Source organism: Kryptolebias marmoratus, linkage group LG4 (genome assembly GCF_001649575.2).
Source record: "Kryptolebias marmoratus isolate JLee-2015 linkage group LG4, ASM164957v2, whole genome shotgun sequence".
NCBI lineage: Eukaryota > Metazoa > Chordata > Actinopteri > Cyprinodontiformes > Rivulidae > Kryptolebias > Kryptolebias marmoratus.
Window position 1 is genome coordinate 30,352,587 of NC_051433.1, and position 21,666 is coordinate 30,374,252.

Here is a 21,666-nt window from a genome sequence, read left to right on the forward strand (position 1 = left end):
TATATTGTGTTGTTTTTCTCTTGATTAAATGCCAATAAGTTGTACATCATCTGTTCAATAATTGTATATAATTTTAATATACTCTTTATAATAAAGTTGAATAACATGCCATAACATTTTTGGTTTTGACATATTTATTGATAAGGATTGGTATATAACACTTGATGGCAACATTAAACATTTTCACCTTTTTGTCTTTAAGGCTATGAGTATCAGCATACTCTGTTTCATTCAAATATTCACTTTACATTACTTAAAAGTTCAGAGTTCAAGAGCTCCTACCAATAAACAAAGCAGGATTACCAGAAACATACAAAGCATTTATCAATGCACAACAATTAAGAACACAACTATTACTGAGTCCATACTAATTCATTGTGCATGTAAAACACACCTTTACACCAATTGCACACATCATTTTTAAAATATCCTAAGATTAGCTTACCCTGTCAAGGTTTTAGAACCTCAGTTTCAAGAGATGAAGTGTGGCTTCTGTCCTGGTCCTAGAGCAATAAATCAGATCTTCATCTTTGCAGAGATGGTTAGCCGGTCCACACGTGTATTGTTGATCTGGAAAAAAATTACGACTGTGTTCCTTGAGGCATTCTGTGGGGTGTGCTGCAAAAGTACAGGGTGCAGGGGTCACTTTTAAGGTCTATCTGGTCCCTGTACAACCAAAGCAAGAACTTTGTCTGTGTTCTTGGAATAAAGTAGAGCTGCTCCCTGTCAGCCATCTTGTTTGTGGTGTTCATGAATAGGAAAGGTGCCCAGTTTAGGAAACCTCATTGTCTTGATTCTGCTTTTTGCAGATGCTGTGACTGTTGACGTCTTCAGGTAATGACCTTCAGAGGGCACTGGGGCAGTTCACAGGCAAGTGTGAAGTGGTGTGCATGAGAGTCAGCTCCTCTTAGACCAAGGCCATGGTTCTCAACCAGAAAAGGGTGGAATGATCCCTCTAAGCCAGGCAATAGTCTCTGCCTCAAATGAAGGAGTTCAAGTGTCTGGGAATCTTGTTCACAAGTGATGGCATGATGGAGCAACAGCTCAGGGCCTTGTCTGCAGGAATGAAGGTTGGGTGCTGACATTCATTGTTAGACATATTGCATAATTTCCTGTTTTCCTCCTGACAGCTCACCAAATCTTCTTGTTTCTGTATTTATCTTTAGTTTGACTTTCACAGTTTATGGAAGGAAGGACCCAGAAATGTAGACCGACACAAGGAGTTTAAATAATATTTTAAGAACAATGGTCAAAAAACAAAGGAGCTGACGTGGCAGCAAGAAATACAAGGTAAACAAAATGAAACTCAAAAACCTACAAAGGGAAACCAGACAAGGCATGAAGCCACAATGCCAGAATGCAGGAGTGGTGAAGACTGGAAGTCTTAATGAACTGGGGCAGATGAGAGAATTGGAGACAGGTGGCTTAATGGTAACAGAGAACCAGGACAATGAAACCACCTGAACATGAAGAAACTATAGAAAACAAAAATCACAAAAAAGAATCTCAAAGGAAACACATAGAACAGCTACATAAAAAACTATAGTCATAAAGCTATCCAATAGAAAACACCAAGAATCCAGGATCGTCACATTGACACATTGTCACACATCAGGACACAAGCATTCTTTATACATTTGTTTTCTTCTGTTGGACCATCCTTGAGACTCTTTTCATCTTTTAAGTTTTATCTTTTTGGTTTTATCACTGTGTTTGAGATCAGCTAAGTCTTGCTAGCTTTACCTTAGCATAATTTCTGGTTTTCCCTCCATGTTCTTCTGTCCTAACCTGTGCTGTGAGATTTTTAGCTATTCCTCTGCCTTCTTTAGCAATGATGATGCATTAAATGTAGTCATGGTAGCTTTAGAAGTGAGGCTGGATGAGTTGGTAACCTAAGTCTATGCTGATGAAAAATTAGCTAATAGCTAGCCAGACCCTCTTAGCTAGCATGGCACCACCAAGAGTAGTAGTAGTAGTATTTCTGCCTCCAGCAGATCCCAAGCAGTCAACTAGGTGATAGTTCAGAGTAGGCACAGTGCTAAGGCTAAGCACCTAGTTCACCACTAACCCCTTAACATTTCAAAACAATGATACTCACTCAGCAACACACCTGCTGAGAAACAGACCCCCAGACCCTGGTCATTAGCAGCTCCATAGTTCAAAACGAGCCACCAGCAAATGCAGACAAATGCATTCTGGGGTCAAAGCGGGTGACATTGAAACTGAAACCTATCTTATTCTACCTGAAACCACTGACTAAAGCTGTAAGGCAGTTAAAAGCTTAGAACTTCACACTCTCCCGCTTGGAATTGGAAAAGCTCCTGGAAGGTAAGTGAAATGTCTTCAACTACAGAATAGAAGTCCTGTTTTTTTGATTTTAAAAACTTTTTGGAAGGGGACTCAAGATGACAATGCATGCAGTTGTAGCAGCTCAGTGCTTGCCTATTTGGTGCTTTGTATGGTTCTTGGTGCTCATTCTGTAGAGCGGAAAACATCTACAACTCGCATGATCTCCTTAAGATTGGAGTTTGTTGCGAGTGGAGTATTACAACCAAGTTTCTCCACTCACACCCAGAGCCTCAGATCTCTGTGGTGTGATCCCCATGGAAAGAGAGAGTAAGCAGAAGCAGGGCTGCAGTACCAGCAGGCTAGCCAGACTACAGAAGCAGCTGCACGAACCAGATCCCTCGCCAACAACATGGACGAACTGCTGTTACAGCTAGCATCCAACAAAACTGGGAGGGACAGCTGTGTTCTGGTGACTTCAGAAACTTGGCTTCACCCACTCATCCCAGACTCTGCTATTGAGCTAGCGGGCTACACCCTACAGCAGCATGACAGGACAATGAACTCCATTAGGAAGGGTTTCTGACTGTTAAATACAGGCCCGTTTATCTTCCCAGACAGTTTATTGTGGTTATGAAAACTGCTGTTTACTTCACACTGGATTATAATGTTAGCTCTGCTGTTGGACATTTACATGATAGCATTAGCAGCTAGCAAAGCAAGTATCCTGAGACTGTGCACCTTATAGCAGGGAACATTAATTATGTGGACTTGAAGATAGTGCCCCCCAAATTCCATCAGCAAGTGAAGTGCGCTACTAGCAGAACTAATGCCTCTTTTCCATTGGCTCTACTTGAGCAGTCCCACTCCACTCCACTCTACTCAGCTCGGCTCTGTAAACAATGCATCGCGTTTCCACCCGCCAGTCTGCTCGGTAGCAGAGGAATGCCTCCTTGTGTTGTGGAAGGGAGGAGGCGGGGTCCAAAGCTGCACCGCGCGCTACCGCATTTGTGTAAACAACGGAAGACCTATGGACAACTTTGTCCCTGTGTTGTTGCTGTTTTTTGAGCTTCTGGGGATTCTCCTGAGACTTCAGGAAGAGAGGTGCAGTGGAAGAAAAACTCTGGATGCCGCGATTGTTGCACGGAGTCGGACAGCTGTTATCCACCGGAGATTTCAGGTTTTACAGCGCCTGGGGGACAAACATTGCAGGGTAAGCTAACACTGTTGTTTATAGTCCTATTACTTCGCTACAAAATTGTCTATCGGTGTTTTCTTCGCTCTTCTTACGCTTCAATCTGACCACACCCATGACAAATGAGTGAACAGGAGCTAGCTTGCGTCACCCACGAAAGCAGGGCTGGCCCGGTTGGACCTTGCTTCGAAGCAGGGCCAAAAATTGCCGGGGCTGGCCTCGAAAAAGGCCTGTGGATATGCTCGCAAAGCGAGCCGAGTAGAGTGGAGCCGGGACTGTTAGGGTCCGTGGAAAAGGGGCATTACAGACTGGACATGGTCTACTCAAGCACCAAGCTGGGTTGAAGAGCTAGACCACTACCACACCTGTGTCAGTCTGACAACATCCCTGTTTTTATTCCCTGCATATGCCCCTCTCAGGAAAACCGCTCTCTCCATCACAAGGACTATTAAACTTGACCTAATGGAGCCTCTCAGCAGCTGCAGAAATACTTTGACAGGACTGGAATGGTTTTAACATCTGAACCTGGAGGTGTTCACGGACAGTGTACCATGTTACATTAAGAACTATACTGTCATAGTGGACAAATACATCTGGGTCTACACCTGCCCGAAGCCCTGGATGTTCTGGGAGGTCCAAAGGCTGCTGAAGGAGAGGAACAATGCCTTCGAGTTTGGCAGCAGGGTTTTCTCTTATATGGCCCAAGCCAACCTAAAGAGAGGCATGAGGATGGCCAAGTCAGATTGCAGAGGTGGACTGAGGACTACTTGTATGTCAACAACAGCAGGCAGTTGTGGCAGGGAATCCATTATCTCACCAACTTCAGAATCCATCTCAGAGATGCCGAAGGTGATGCCTTGCTGGCAGAGGAGCTGAATCTCTTCTTTGCCTGCTTTGAGGTGAAGCCACCAGAGGCTACACCCAACAGTCCATGGCAGCTTCACCCTTAATGATGAAGAGCATGATGTGAGATGCACACTGTCAACCCAAGGAAGCCTGCTGGACCCAATGAGATATTTGGACACATGCTGGGGGACTCTGCACACAAGCTGGCTGGACTCCTGACCAGAATGTTCAACAGGTCCTTGTCCCAGACCACAGTTCCACCCTGCCTAAAGTCCTCCACAATAGGTTGCACTCAGTCCAGTGGTGATGAAGCATTCTGACAAGCTAATAAGGGGTCATATCACTTCACTTCCCCCTTAAAAATTTGACCCCCACCAATTTGCCAGGATGCCAAAGTCACAGTCCTCCATGTTGCACTGTCACATCTGCATCAAAAGGAGAGCTAAGTGTGGCTTCTCCTTGTAAACTATTGCTCTGCATTTAAGAACATCCTTCCCAACAAAGTGGTGGTCAAACTGAGGGACCTGGGACTTCCACACTCCACCTGTAAGTTAGTTAAGAGCTTCCTTTCTGGTTGCAGTCAGAGGATTCGAGTGGGCCATCATGCATCCATGGCCCTCAGCCTCAGCACCGAAGCTCCACAGGGCTATGTGCTGAGCCCCTTGTTCTATGCCTTCTATACATGCAAAAAACACCACAGCAACACCATCGTCAAGTTTGCAGCAACACCACAGTGGTGGTGCTCGTTTGTGGGGAAGATGAGTCTGCCTATAGAGTCGAGATAGAGCAGTTTGAAGTGTAGTCCAGGGGGAACAATCTGCTCCTCAACACCTCAAAGACTAAAGAGCTGACTATCAGCTACAGGAAGAAGAAAACAGCAGTTCTACCCCTGATCATCAGCAGGGACTGTGTGGAGAAGGTGGCTGACTATCGTTTTGTGGGAGTCCACATCAAGGAAGATCTGACCTGGAGCTTAAACACCTCTGAACTGCTGAAAAAGGCCCAGAAGAGACTGCTCTTCCTGAGAGTGCTCAGGAAAAACAACATCACCAAGTGACTGCTGGTGTCCTTTTATCAATGCTCCACAGAGAGCATCCTAACGTACTGTGTAGTATTTCAGCTGCACAGTAGCAGAGAGTCATCAACACAGCTCAGAAGATTGTGGGCTGCCCTCTCACAAATACATACTATACCAGATTTGATGGGGAAAATAGATCCCCACAAGATATGTAGGTTTATCATGTTTTATAGTTATGGTATGAATCAACTATGTTGAGAGTTTAGGCCCAGGCATAAGTTTATAAAACAAGCTGTGTTTGTAAATGTATGTGAGTTTGTGATGGTTCTTTACCTACAACATTACTAAGGAAATACATTTTCTATAATAGTTATATAATTCTATCACTTTATTGTCGGCATGAGCTTTGTGAAATGTCATGCCTCTGCCTACTTTTTCCATCAAAGTTTGGCAGACAGTGGTTTCAAGTTTCAGCTGGTGTGCAACCAGTCAGACCTGTTAGAGTGCAAAGCACATGATAGCATCTAAATAACTAGTCTGTTGCATAATAACCTTCCTTATTCAAACTTACTGCACGCATCTCTCTCCAAACACATTTTAATAAATGATTCTAGGTGTTAAAGCACTTCTCTGGTCCTGTTCATCATTACAAGGATCATTCACATGGACACATATCACACACCAATCAATGGATCCAAGGCAATGTGGGGGAAGTTGTCTAACTTTATTAAAGGCCTAGATGCATATTGCACACTGCCTTTTCATGGCAGAGTTTTAAAGTAAAATCATCTTGTGCTGAAGAATGACAAAGTTAAAGGTGTTATGGTCAAACCTTGTGAAAAACGTTATGCACAATCTCATGCAGTTTGATCCTGTCAGTATTAAAGTGTTAAGAGTAAATGATGGAAATGACTCTCAGCTACATACCAAATCTTTGCTCAAAATCTGTAAAACTGGCTAAGTGATTGTCAGTTTTGTGGCTGAGGTGGCCATCTTGAATTGGGTGACTACAAAAGTTAATCAGTTGTACTTGTCCATCCGATGATTACTTTCTGAGAATTTCATTACAGTCTGTCTAGTGGCTCATAAAATGTTCCACAGTACAGACAGATGCAGGTACAATGCTGACAAACTAACACACACACACACACAGAAAGACACTGGCAAAAACCTAATTGCCCTTTCACCTTCAAAGATGGACAATAAAAGAAATAAAAAACACAACACAGCCAACAAGTGAATTGGGATTGTTTCCTCCCAAGTCACAGACACTCAAACACAAAGGCTGGGGACAAAGCAAATATAAGTGTGAGGATTGTTTTCTTGTAGCTAACAGACAGACAGACAGACAGACAGACAGACAGACAGACAGACAGACAGACAGACAGAGGTAGACAGACAGACAGAGGCAGACAGAGACAGACAGAGACAGACAGACAGACAGACAGACACACAGACAGACAGACAGACAGACAGACAGACAGACAGACAGACAGACAGACAGACAGACAGACAGAACTGATAAACGATAACATCACCACATGCTTGACTCATAAAAGAAAATATAAATGAAAAAGGGGGAGAAAACTTTGGGTTCAGTGTTTATATTTCGCTCTTTGCTCCATGCCTTGTTTCCTGTTTTTGATGTATTTTTTGTGGCATTATAGTGCCACATACAGGGCTGGCATAGCTAATGTTACAGTGTTAATGGTTGTTTTTGGTATTTCTGTGTGGATGAATGCATTTCTAAAATGTATTTACAAGAAGATCTTTAGTAATATTAACGAAATATTGTTTTGGAAAACCTGTTTTTCAGTTGGACAAGGCCCAACAGAGGTATTGAGGTGGAGTGATGGATGGCACAGGGTTCTGAAGCAGTTAATGAACAGTATCTGAACACTGACACTTTCCAGGCTAACATCCCACTGTTGACAGTCTTTGGGGTTGAAGTCTGTTATTTTCTTCATTCCTACCCACGCATCACTGAGATTGTTTTGCTTGAGATTCTCCTCCAAGTTTCGCCTGTACAAGTTTTCACACCTCCTACACCCCACCTTCAGTTCACTCCATATCCTTTATAACTCATCCTTGTCGCCAGACCTAAAAGCCATCTTTTTCAAGTCACTGCTAATCCAAGGATAGCTAGGAAAGCAGCAAACAGTCCTGGTTGGAATGGTGGTGCTCTTGCAGGAATTGATACATGTTATGCCTCATGAGGCCTGCAGAGAACATCCCATCTACAGTAAAAATTGCTCTGCAGAGCCTACTGACTCTACCACCTCACACATTTTATGGAGACAAACAGCCTCTGAGGTGTTAAATTTGCAGCCAGACCTGTCTGTAAACTTTGATTTAACTCACAACAACAAAATGCTACTATCAGTGTTTCTATTTGCAGGATTCATACACATTTTTCATTATAATTTCCATACTTTTCCAGACTTGAATTTTGAGGTTTTTCTAATTATTTTTATTGCTGCCAAAGGGAGAAGGCAGACAATAATGTCCTGAGATGGCTCGTTCTCCCCTATTTCCAGCACCTGTCCAGGGACAACAAATGAAAAACAGCCTCTTGGCTAATTGTGGTGCATTTACAGAAATGTCCATTGTCCCTATCAAACAAATACATTTTAAATACCTCATCTTCAGACTCCTGGGGTTTGATGTCAAGGCAAGATACCATGGAGAGAGGAGGTTCAGTTGCTCTCAGTGCTCGGAGAAACTGAATTGTTTTCTCTTTTTTCAGCTTGTCTGTGTGTGCCTGTCTCCTGCCCTCAGACAGCTCAGGATGAGCTTGAGCCAAGTGTTTGTCAAGCCTTGACTGTTTATATGTGCAGCCTTCGATGGGACACGGGTCTGCGTGGATGTTCCCTCGTTCTGCTGCCAGGTTCAGAAACAGCCTCCTCTCCTCCAGATTTACCACGGAGTGAGATCAGCGGAGGTGTTTCAACATGGCCTTGTAGCGCTTGAGACAAGCTGGACATGTGCTGCTGTCATTCGGAAGAGTCATTTGTTCCTTGAATTTTGAATTGACAAAAACAGACGGTGGTAACACTACAATATCTTCCAACAAGCTGTTTCAAAAGAAGGGTAAAAAGCATTCTTTGTTAGAAAAAAGTCTATAAAACCACCAAGAACACTGTTTCCTATGCACTTGTTTTTTTATAAACAAAAACCCAAGCAGATAAAAACAACTGAGGATTTCCGGTAATGGCGTTTATGGAGTAGACGTGTTTTAGGCTCGCTCCTGCACAGTTCGTTATTTACCTTACAAGCCTGTCTTAACTAGCTTTTAAACTCCCAGTTTTAAACATCTTTTACCTCTGTTGACCACCTACAACCCGCAGAATGTCAAAATCAAAAGGTAAATCCGATTGAAGCCGAGAAATTCCTGCACCAGTAACCAAAGACGAGATTAGCATTTTGCTCAAGGAGCTCAGAGCTGCACTGCTAATGGACTTTATCAGTTGAGAACTTGTCCTCTAAGCTGGACGGAGTCCAGTCTGCAGTAAAGGACCATGGTCAATGGAATAATTCTCTGGAAACGACATACACTGAAGTTGACCAATGGTTGGACCAACTTGTGGCTGAATGCTCTGAGCTTCGCAAAGACAACAACTGGCTAAAGTCCAAGGTGGCAGATTTGGACGGATGCAGCAGATGGCTGAATATACAAATCTTCGGATATGAGGACATTGAAGACAGGTCCCTCTGTGAAGGACACATCTCTCTGTGAAGACAGGTCCTGTCTTCACCGCCTGAACTGGACAGGGCACATCGGAGTCCAGTTCCCAAATCTGCTAAGCCACGTCCAGTGATTTTGCAGTTTCACTGCTTCCAAATGAAAGAGCTGGTGATCCGTGAAGCCTGTAAGAAGAGTGAGCTACAACGGTCATCAGGTCCATTTCTATGAAGATTACAGCCCTGATATGCTGAAGAACCGAGCGGAGCTCAAAGCTGCCATGAATGAACTTTACAAGCTGGGATACAAACCAGTGCTGCTGGGGAGAGAAAGTGGTTTGCATCTTCTTCAGAGGCCAATGAGTTTGTGCAGTACAAAATCAACAGAACTAAAGTTTAAAGAACACAGGCAACTTAATATTGTTCCAGTTCTTTGAATCTTGGTTCCTATGGTACTTTGGTAGCATTTTATACCAATAATAAGCGATACTTAAGATGTTTTATTTAAGCTGGGGTATCTGATATTTAAAGGTGCATGTTCAATGGTTCTGTGTTTAAGGAGTTTGGGTTAGGAAGTGAAAGTTGTTTGGGATATACTGCGCTCACCGTGTTCGGGATGGGCTACGTTGGGGACCGGGGGAGGGGTCGGGGATGGCATGGGGGCCATGGAGTGGCCATGATACTACAACCTGCCAACTGCTGAGGAAGCAAGTATTTCTTTCTTTCAGAGGGATTTCACCTCACTACTTTGCTCCTGTCCTCAGCCCTTTAATTGTGACAGTAATTAATGAACACACATACACAGAAACTGAGTCTTCATGGATCAATATATTTATTTAAGCATCAAAGAGACTTTCAGCTGAAAGGAGACAAACTCACCAAACAACATACAGCCAATTATGCCCAGAGTTGTCTATCTCAAAACGCTGCTGATCATCTTTTATACAGTTGGCTCTGCCCATAAAATGTTTGCTTCGACAAAACCCTTACTCATATTCATACTGGGCAAATCATGGCTAACTGTCTGACTTTTACCAAAATGTTGTACAATTACGTTTCACTTCTTCATCTTTCCATATAAAGAACAATCTTTTCTTTGTTCAACTATTTGCTACATGACACTCTACACGGACGATGTTGTTAAACCTTCTGCGCCTAAATTACTCTTCAGTTCAAAGCTGGGTGAAAGTTAGTACTCTGCAGTGATTGTTAGTGGCCTTAAGTTACTATTAATCTTTAAGCTTGTTTCTCTAAGTGAGTCATATTCTAAGCATAGAATGACAAAAAACAGGGAATACATGCAGTGACAGAAAGTTTCTTAAAATCTCTTCATATTCTCCTTTTTTCATTCATTTCTGATTATAATAAAATGAGTAGTACAGTTAGATTCCTGTCCTGGAATGTGAAGGGCCTAAACAGTCCGGTGAAAAGATCTCGGGTTTTCAACCATTTAAAACATCTCACTGCAGATGTAGTTTTTCTTCAGGAGTCTCATATGTGAATCCGAGACTAAAGGAGACTGAAAGCTCCATGGGTAAATCACATATCGCCTTCAAATTTTGATTCCAAAACCAGAGGCGTGGCAATTTTAATTAAGAATAAAATACACTTTTCTCTTGGTAAGCTAATCTCAGACAAGAATGGGAGATATTTCATTTACCCTTGTATAATTTATTCTGATAATTTCAAATAAAACACTCTGAATCTTCTCTGTTCCAGAATTTCCAAAGCTGACCCCCAAACATTCGTGGGACGATCTTTTTGAGATGAAAATCAACAGTGAGGCTCTCATATCACAAATACATTCTTATATTGCTGCTTTGGGCAATCACTCAACAAAAAACTTTCCCTCTAAATGGGAGCAGGAATTAGGTCTTAAATTTAGGAAAGATTGTTGGGACAAAGTAACTGACTGGATTCATACTTCATCATCTCATACAAGACTGTCCTTTCTCCAGTTTAAGGCAGGCTTCATCTATCAATATCAAGACTATCAAAAATATATCCCAGCGTTTCTAATCTGTGCGACAGATGTCTCCCCTTGTGATTTAACTCAAATGTTTTTTAGCTGTTCATTGCTTCAGTCATACTGGTCTCTCTATTTTGAAGTGACAATTTTTGGTGTTCCTGGGAATTCCAGGTTTCCGTGCTCATGAAGCTGTAATTACCGAACCATCAGCAGAATCAGCCGCTCGGCCAGACATTCAAAACCTTATAACTTCCCGCTGGAAGAACTTAGATGAATTAAAATTACAGGCCTGTTAGAGGTATATGTGATTTCCTGAAAGGTTCAAGATAAAATGTCCAAGGGGCTCTTGAGATGTCTTGCTAAAAAGCATGCACGTTTGCACTGGCGCTATGAGCCCAGGGTTTGTCCGATCAGGCCCAAAATTTAATAATTTCCAGAGGCATATGGGATGACTATTTCCTGAAAGTTTGATATGTATTGTAGCAAAACTTGCAGAAAGTATTTATTGGATGTACATCTAAAACCTATTAACTTTTAGAGTCAACCCAATTTGAGATGGCTGCCACAGCTGACTGACCTTAGGAAACAAAAAGCATCTATCACTCAGTCCGTTTTATATATATTGACCTAGAATTTGATGTGGTAGTAGCTGAGAGTCATTCATAACACATACTCTGATCGTGACATGTTGCAATATTCCATGAAATTGCAAATAAACTTATTTTCAAAGTTTGACCAAACTGCTACAACTCATCTCTCAATATATAGCCTAAAACATGGAAGGCAGCAGGCGATCTGCATTCAGTTCAATTTAGTTTACTTAAATACTACCAGTTCACAACAAAATCATCTCAGGGCACTGAACACCAAATTCAAATTTAATAAAAGTCAATTCATACTCTATTATAAATCAATATATTCACATAAGGTACATTGCAAAATGCCAATTAGCAAATATCTATCAGGAAATGAGCAGATTGCATTGAATCTTCACTTTGTCACAGTCTCCAATCCTGAGGAGCACATATGTGACAGTGAAAACTACTTTTTACCAGGTCGAAACCTCCAACAGGACCAGGGCAGCTCGACCGGCTGGGGTCAAAGAGGACAGGAAAGAGTCACAAACACAGAATGACTGCTCCAGGTGTACAGGGCCTATAAAGAAGTATTCAGTGACTGACTCATGACAGCAATAAAAGTATAAAATATTCCAAGGGCGCACATACTTTTTCTAGGCACTGTAGTTTCTATGGGAAGAAAAACAACAACAACACACATGGTAATGATAGAAATAATTACAAATACAAACAAAGAGAGTCGAGTGAGTAAAGAGGGCAGCAGAGAGAGGAAATGTGGTCAGTTTGTCCTCCAGTAGTCTGAGCCTATAGCAGCAGAACTAAGGGATAGCTCAGGAAACCCAAACCAACCCTAACTATAGGACTGATCAAAAAGGAAAGTCTTAAAAGCAGACAGGGTGTCAGCCTCACAGACAGAAACTGGAAGTTGGTTCCACCAGAGAGGATCCTGAAAACTGAAAGCTCTGCCTCCTGTTCTACTTTTGGAAACTCTAGGAACCACAAGTAAACCTGCAGTCTGAGAGTGAAATGCTCTGTTAGGAAAATATGGAACAATGAGATCTTTAATATAAAATGGAGCTTGGTTGGTGTAAACTTTACAGTAGTGCAGCCTAGAAGAGGATAAGTGCATTGACCAGATGTTTCTAATTATAGTGATATTAAAGGTTGAAGAAAGCACACCTGGTAACACTTTTAATGTGAGGGCTCAGAGACATGTTCCAGTCAAAATATATACAGAGGATATTTACAATAATACTGGAGGCCAAAATAATGCCATCCTAACGAAGTGAAAGTCCAAAAATCACAACTTCTGTCTTGTGCAAGTTTAAAAGTATAAAATTAGGAGAGAATTATGAAACATCCAGGTTTTTATGTCTCTTAAAACATGTTTGTAATCTAAGTAACTGATTGGATTCATTGGTATTCATGGATAAATTTCACTGGGGTTCACTGGCATAACAATGACAATTTATCCTTTACTGTTTATTAACTTTACCTAATGGAAGCATATATAAAGTAAAGAGTATTGGTCCAAGCACTGAACCCTGAGGAACTCCATGACTAACTCTGGTGTATGAAAATTCCTTCAAACAATGCTAGGCCGTTTATTATCTTTGTGTATTCTTTAATTGTCTAAAACCTCTTTACTGTTCCAAGTTGAGTGGAGCGTATTAGCAGTCACTGAGCTATGAGGAGGGAAAAAACAATGTTGGCACACGGTAAACATGCAGACAGACAAGTCTGCACAGTCTAATTCTGAAACAGAAACTCTTCTGCTGTCAGGTGACAGTACTAACCACTAATGTAGCATTAGAAATTCTTATTTGTGGTTCTTTACTGCGCCTTTGAGACCTTAGTTTGACTTGCTATTCTAATAAAGATAAAGACCGGGGGTCTTCAATCAAAAGTCCACCTAAAAAAATATAATGTGTCTATAAGTATTCATGGATGTTTCATGCTTTTATTGCTGTTATAAATCAGTCATGGTCAATATAATCTGGCCTTCTTTACAAAAAGATATTCTAAAAACAAAAACCCTTCTTCAATATCAAAGTGAAATCGAATTTTTACCAATAAAATTAAAATATGTAATGCAAAATAAGTGATTCGACAAATATTCGCCCCCTATAAAGGGACTTTCCTAATTCAACTCAGAGAAAAGATTATTGGAAAGCACAAAAGGTTTCCAAGGCTCTAAACATCCCAGGAGTTCAAGTCTGAGATTTATGGAGAGAGGCGAAGAGAAAAAAACTCATTTTAAATCTTGTCAAAATCAAATAAAAACATATTTATGGATACATTTGTATTAAATAAGTTCATACTGAAATGTAATAACTGAGATAAGACTTCATTTGGGCCTGGATCCAGACCACGGGCCACCATTTGGGGACCTTTAATGTAGCCTGCGGATGGCTGAGCCTTCGAACAAACTCTTGAGAAGTTTTAACCTGCATGAAGGTATCGATCAGATCCAAGATAAGATCTGGTTGTTTTAGGTCACTGAAAAACCATCTGAAAGTAGTTGCAGTAAGTCTGATTTAATCTCTTCTCAAAGCTATTGTTAGGCCTGTTAATTATCTAACTACTCGACCCACACACACACATCCCTCCTCCTTATAAGTCAACATACCTGTTCAGCAGGTAGGCTTGGCCACCTGCCAAAGTGTGAGCGTTGCACGTAGCTTACTGGAAGTCGTGTGAGCTGTGCCAGAAAAAAATACCTGAGAGGGAGGGAGTGGTGATTTTTTTACTGCTGTGATCTCACCACATTGTCAGTAGATAAACAGATAAACACATACAGTCCCCTGCAGTTACACTTTAAACTCAGCTCCATCATAAAGTCATCCATTTCAACACACTGTATGAAGTCCATCTGGAGACGTTTTTTTAAAAACATTGCTATGATATTTGCAAGTTAAAGAAGAGGAGGGGGACTGACAAACTGTTCCTATTTTCTGTCAGAACATGCTGATAACATTCACCTGTGTCTCCCTCTCAGTCATCAGTAAACGATGTTCTGTAGGCTGATCCAAACTTTCATTTTGTTGTTTTTTATTTCTTTTCTAACTTGAACATTTCAACATATCTAACTTCACTTACTAATATTTTCAGAGCAGAAATACATTAAGATTTCCTGAATTCCTTCAAAAACATTGTTCTTTCTGAAATCTGCTTCAGCTCCACACTTGTCTTCTTAAGCTACTTTTAGAATTAAATTGGTCTTCTGCTACCTTTAACTATTAGCCTTTTTTACTTTAGATTTTATCCACCCATTTGCTTCTTTTAGCTAAGCTTTTGTTGCTTTAGCTAAAATCTTGCTCCTTTAACTTCTGGTTAGACTTTTGCTACTTTTAGCTTCTACCTGCTGTTCTGCTACTGTCAGCTTTTAGCAAACATTTAGCTACTTTTGCCTGTTAGCTACTGTTCTGCTACAACCCAGTTTCAGCTTCTTTAGCAGTTCCAAGCAGCCATTCAGTTCTCAGCATTCACATTGCCTTTTTGCAGAAAATGCTCATTTTCCCAGTTTGAATAGTTTATTGCACATTTTACTGGAGGAATTTGAAATGTAGTTTTGTTTATAAATTGTGTAAAAATGTCAAACCACACAGCTAATGTGTGCCTCTGGGGTTGAGCTCATTCTCTTTGGTGTGAGGGGAAGGAGTTTGAGCTGACTGAGCTGAGTCGAGAGGTTAGTTTTGTCTTTAGGCTACGTGCGGACAGACAAAATCATTAGTGGCAAAACATTTGTTTTAGGGGGGATTTAGTTGTGGTTTTAAGGAAGAATTAAGTGAAAGTGAATAGGGTAAGATTACAAAGGAAGCTTTCTTCCCTGAGGTTCAGGGAGGGGGAATCTCGTAATGTTATTGAGTAATTTATTAATGAAAGTTGAAGTGGAACCAAAGCCAGGTCGGGGCCTGAGATTGAAAGCATAAAGTTTGGACTCAGGTGTCTCTTATCTCCCAGTTCCAGGTTGCTTGTGTAGCTACCTGTGCTTTCTGGTCCCATACTTAAAGCTAACATGCAGCGGCTTGTCAAACTTTGAAACCCATTAGATGTGGGAGACTCATTTCACTGTGTCAGTCTGCGCTGGTACTTGGACGTAGGATTAAGTTAAAGCAAATTGTTCTTCAAAGCCATCTGGGTCCAGCTCACTGCGTAGCTGAGCACTGCTCTTCTGTGTGATTAGGTTAAAGTCTGCAGTCAAACATCCTCGGTTTTATCAGTGAACCGGACAGGAAGCCAGTGTTGTTGTCGTGTATGTTTCCAAGTTGAATCATTGAAAAAAATGTTACCGCTTTACATTGGGCTGTTCAGTATCATATTTACAACCTTCAGTCATTAAAAATGTCTTGAAACAGTAAAAAAGCCCATTAGATCTGCTGTTTCTGTCTTTCTCTGACCTTCAGTGCCACCTCATGGTCACAGTGAAATCTGCCCTTCCACCTCCAAACAACTACAGATACTACGCAGGATGTTACAAGCTGAGAACATGTATTTACTGCATGTGCGCTCCTCCTTTTAATTGTTTAAAGTTACCAACATTGTCTCACTCTGTACAATCATATCAGCAAATACAACAAAACTGCATTTGAGTGTCTATATTTGTCAAAATATCAAGAATTACAATGAAATGAAAAAGTTAATTTGCTCTAAATCATTTTAGAGGCAATGCTTTGTCTTTTTTTTAACTTAAAATGTAATCATATTTGTCAGATACACTCATGATTGTTTGGAGGTTAATCAGAGATTGTTCAGTATTTCTGGGCTACAAAACGCTCCTTGAATGAGCTTCGAAGTGATGTTCTGCCAACTAGTTATCAGTAGTTAGTGATGGAGCACAGAGTTTGGAGAAAAGGGCAAAAGTCTTCATCCAGGCTAGGCTAATGGCTAGCTAAACGAGGGCCTGTTTTTATTTTATTTCAGCCTTTTAAAGCTCTTTCCCAAAAATGTCACTCCAGTGTAAACGAAGACTACATTAGCTAATATTAGTTATATTTAACCTCCTAGGACCCTGCGTCCACATACATGGACATAATTTTTCTCATAGACTGCATTATAAAAAATAAAAAGATAAATCTTTGTTTTTACACTCATCAGGTCCCAATCAGCCCAAACCAAACCATGCTAGAGTTGGGGTCTTAGGAGGTTAATGACTGCTGTTTTCTCAGCCAAACAACATTCATGTTGCTACGCTAACGAGTTTGTGCTGCGTGAAAAACGTGTGCATGCTGATGGTGCCAGGGCTGCAAACACAACAGCCTACGCTGTGCGCACACACGTTCACACAGTAAAACACATGCTTGGATGAGAAAACAGACACACCAAGTAATGCCATGCAAAAGTGTAGAGGTTTAATATTAGCTAATGTAGCGCCCTTTAACACTGGTGTGTTGTTTTTGAGAAAGAGTTGACTGAAAAACAATAAAAACAGGCTAGGCTAATGGCTAGCTAAACAAGCTAGCCATTAGCCTAGCCTGTTCTCCATACTCCGTGCTCTATGACTGATGATGACCACAAACCACCAAATCTGTGAGAAATTAAACTAACAGGGCTAATTTAAGAGCAAATTTCTGGCAACTGAAACAACTCAAGCGTCAACATTTGAGTGGGTATAAAAAAAATCAGTTTTATTTTGAGCCAGAACAACAGTAGGTCATGAAACAGCGAAGACATTGCATCATACACACATTACCTCCCAATATGGGAGAGGAAGGGTTCAAGTTAAACGTTTCATGTTCTATAGACAGTACAAAACACAACATTCAAAGAGCAACAACAAAACCATAGTACTCATAAATAACAAGTGAAGTATAGATCATATAAAAGACAGAACGTCAAGAGATAAAGGACAGGGATTAGCTAAAGAAATACAAGTTGTTGGAATGAAATGCTGTAGATGTGCTCCAGGTGCATTTGTTGTTTTTGTGCTGAACTTTTCAAGGAGTTTTTTTCCACAAGAAACGAGCCTCTAAGAAGACGGAGTGTCCAAAGTTCACGTCCAAAACAGCAGTGGTCCCTGTCATCTTCTCTGCTTTGGCATTTTAGTGCAGCACCAGATAAATTTGGGTTTTTTGTTTGTTTTTTTCCAGTGAAACGGCACCCAGAAATGTCCCTGCCCGGATGAGGTGCGACTTCTGTCCCTTCTCTGGGAAGGTGATGATTTCCAGTTGTGAGGAGGGAAAACCCAGTGTTGGATCTACGCTTCAGAGGACGCCTGGGGCTTGAGGTGCGCCTTCTCCATGGTGGTACCGTACGGATCGGACCGTTTAAAGAAGCCCATCTGCAGGCACACACAAAACTTTGAATCAAAAATATCTCAGCTTTTTTTACAAGTTTTACAGCATTAAAAGATTTTTTATCATTTACAGGGACTTGGAAATTATTTAGAAAATCATTATGTTTGTGTGTGTGTGTGTGGGAGGGGGGTCTTGTATTGCCTACGTTGTGGGGATAATTTTCCTAACATATGCTACCTTGTGAGGACCAACTGCTCCTTGTGGGGACCAAAGCCTGGTCCCCACGAGGAGAAATGATGTTTTTGGGTTAGGGGTTAGGTTTAGGACTAAGGTTTGGTTTAGGGTTAGCTATGTACTGGTAATGGTTAGGGTTAGGGTAAGGGTCAGGGTCAGGGTGGGGGTCAGGGTTAGGCTGTAGTTAGGGTGTAGAAATGAATGGAAGTCAATGGAAAGTCCCTGTAAAGATAGAGAGACATAACATGTGTATGTGTGTGTGTGTGTGTGTGTGTGTGTGTGTCTGTCTGTTACCAAAATATCTCATGAACCACTGGATAGTTTTTAATTAAACTTTTAGGAAGTAATTATTAACTGCACCTCTACAATTGATTACCTTTGGTAGACAATCCAATTCAAGATGGCCGCCACAGCTAATCACCATTAGCCACAACAAAGGTGACTATAACTCCACAGACATCGAGCTAAGCTTTGATGTTGTAGTAGCTGAGAGCCATTCACAGCACAAGAGATCCTGCATAACATTATTTTCTTGGTTGGACCAAAATGGCCGTGACTTCATGATTCCTCAGCATACGATGAATTTAGTCTAAAAGTCTTGCATAAAAGGAACTGAAGGTTTCCATCGAGCTGGCTGAGTGTAAAAGGTGAGCTGCTGACGCTCTCTGATCATAGGAAGAAAAGCTGGTTTGATAGAAATCCTTGGTTTTTCTCCGTCAGCGCCCCCTGCCCGACTCTCACCTTGTACAGCAGGTATATGAGCAGAGCCAGTAACAGCAGCCCAGCTAGAACAGCCAGTACGATGATCCACACTGGAACTGAGAACGGACCGTCCGGTGTGCTCCACGTCACGGTGGCCACCACCTGGCCAACAACAAACAGGACAACTGGAACAGTCTGCGCTGACGTCCACACGGATCGTTTCAAACATCACATCAAGCTACCTTTGTTGATCCAGATGGCTTGGATTTAGGAGGAATGGTGTATGGCATCCTGTTCACCTCATAGTGAACCAAGCACTCCAGGATGTGCTGCTTATAGGGCCGCTGTGGATGAGAAGGGAGCCGAGTTTATTTTTAACATGTGAAATCAACAAACATCACAACGACGACACAGTAAAAGGCTTTAACAGCTGGGCTTCACTGTGTGGAAACAAAGGGAAGGTTCTGGTCTCGTTAAAAACAAATACAGTTTTGAATAATAATAATAATAATGTCTCGACATGGATGGCCGATATGCAGTCATAGGAAAAGAAAGTCCACCATGGTTCAGTTCCAGTGTTCTACAATCAAGACATCACACAGTGATCTGGTCTGTACCAGGTGCTGAGCAAACAAACACAACAGGTTTCACAGAGTCAGTATATAATAAACAAAAACAACATTAAAATATGCTGTGCATGAAAACCTCATTCCTCGTTCATATCACTAACGCTTGTATCCAGGATGTAAAACAAAGTGCCTTACATGAGACAGAATTAAACAAACTGATTGGAGTATCTGTTGGGAAAGACACCAAATATCAGCTCAGTGTCTGTCATCTCACGAACGTACAGCCACTTCTCTGTAGACTACAGCACAATCTGTTGTACGCAAAGTATGTGTTGAGGACAATAGTTATCTTTGGCAGCCATCTTGAATTGGCTTGACTCACCTAAACATCCTTTAAATCCAGTCATTTATAGGATGTTTTGCTGACAAAGTTGATCCAGAAGGTAAACTTTTAAACCCAGATGCCATGGGATCAGTTAGGGCTCAAAGTAGAAGTCGGGGCTCACTCTCAGATACGACCACTCAAAATTGTAGGACAATATCGGGAAAACTGACTGAGTTTTAACCATTTTGGTGTCTTAGCTGTGGTCGCCATCTTGAATCAGTTTGTCTCCAAAAGGTAGTCAGTTGTAGATGTACGTCCAATGATTACTTTATGAAAATCCGTCCACTGGTTCATGACATAATTAGTTAAAACTACAGACAATCGCGCGCACACACACACACACACACACACACACACACACACACACACACACACACCTACACACACACAGACCTGGGCAAAAACATTATCACTCTGCTTTTGCCTTTGGGTGACAACAAACGATCAGAAAATAAGAACAAAAGGAGTAAATGAGATAAATGACCATAAACAATAAACAATATATGTATTAAATTACTTTTAGTTACACCTAAAGGCGTGTTGAATAGAGGCAGGGTTTTAGTTGTGATTTAAAGCAGTCTATCAGACTCTCCACCCTGACATTTAGAGGAGGACTGGGCTCCTGGACAGGAACCCCCAGTTTTCTCTTGTTCTCAGGAGGCCCTGATCAGAAGACCTGAGGGCTCTGTAGGGAGTGTAAGGGCTGAGGAACCCACTCCTGTAAGAGGGAGCCAGATTGTTCAGCGCTCAGTCGGCCGGAGCTTTTAACTTGAATCCTGAACTTTACAGGAAGCCTGCGTGGAGAGAGGAGAGCGAAACGAGGTTGCAGCCGGGTCGCTGACTAACTGCAGATGAGAACGGTTTAAACGGGAGCAAAGGGAGTTACAGTCGCCTAGATGTGACGACACAAAAGCAAGAATTACAGTTTCTAAATGTTGAAAACATAAAGCAAATTTTGTCTATTTTTCTCATGTGGACATAACTGGACTGAACGGAAGACTTAAAGGGGTACAGATGGGTAAAAAACACAACATTAGCTATTATAAAACTTCTACGTTCTTCAGTCGAGAAAACAATGACAAAACTAACAAGTGAGGTGTAACATTAGCTTATGTAGTGGGTTCTGACACTGGAATGTCATTTTGTTTTATAAAACTGTAAAACAATAAATTGTTCGGCTCCTCGTTAGCCTGGACTTCTGCTCTTCTCTCCATCCTCTGATGCCACGGCTGATAATGTGCTAACCATTGATGACTACAGAAAATGACCTGAATATCCCTTTAAAATCTAAGACGGTGGTCAAACATGACACTAAGCTTTTGCAGAACTGGGAGACTCACCTTAATGAAAGTTTCAGCCCAGAGTCTGGAGCGTACGCTCAGGATGACCCTGCCTCCTTTCCTCAGCAGCCCCACGTTACAGCGCAGCTCCCAGCATTCCACAGCACCGCACGTCTACAGAGAGACAACATGGACAGCATTCAACTCAACTTCTTTTAGGAGCAGACTGACCATAAAGCTCACGTTCATTCACAAGCAGCACATTCCCATCAGTGTACGTTAAAAAAACATCGTCTCATGTTCTCCATTTTGTTCTTGACTGACAAGAATGTTTTCACCCCTCTAAAGTTGGGATGCTGGATGGACCTTTGCTATTGAGGAACTTTGGGACCTCCGTAAGTTACGGCTGTGAGGTGCAGTAACTCTGAGGCCAAGACAACGTCCCCCTGAGAGACAAGTGAACTAAATCCTGATCCTGAACTACAAATGACCCACAGCAGCCGCTGCATAAAACAGTCACAGCCACAAATGCTGCAGACAAAGAAAAGCCTGATATTTCTGACAATCCTAATAGGCTTTTTAGGCACCCTGATTGTTCTTTTCTAAAGTTTCTCCCTGTATCTTGTTGCGCAGCTTTGAAGTAAAACATGGACGTTATGTAGACCAAAACATGGGGCTAAATCACGG

The 21,666-nt window shown here is 41.6% G+C and overlaps 1 protein-coding gene across 1 annotated transcript in view; it reads right to left on the bottom strand.

The window, feature by feature from the left end:
* Positions 1-17,178: 17,178 nt before the first annotated feature.
* The window catches only part of LOC108246081 (integrin alpha-5), a 71,585-nt gene continuing 67,097 nt past the window's right edge, over positions 17,179-21,666 (bottom strand). Inside the window, exons 27-30 of the mRNA XM_017433435.3 lie at positions 21,040-21,153; positions 18,988-19,089; positions 18,785-18,907; positions 17,179-17,853 (exon numbers count right to left, since the gene is read on the bottom strand). Of these exons, the coding sequence (XP_017288924.1) occupies positions 17,770-17,853; positions 18,785-18,907; positions 18,988-19,089; positions 21,040-21,153 (423 nt within the window). The 3' untranslated portion in view covers positions 17,179-17,769. The remainder of the gene's footprint in view (positions 17,854-18,784; positions 18,908-18,987; positions 19,090-21,039; positions 21,154-21,666) is intronic.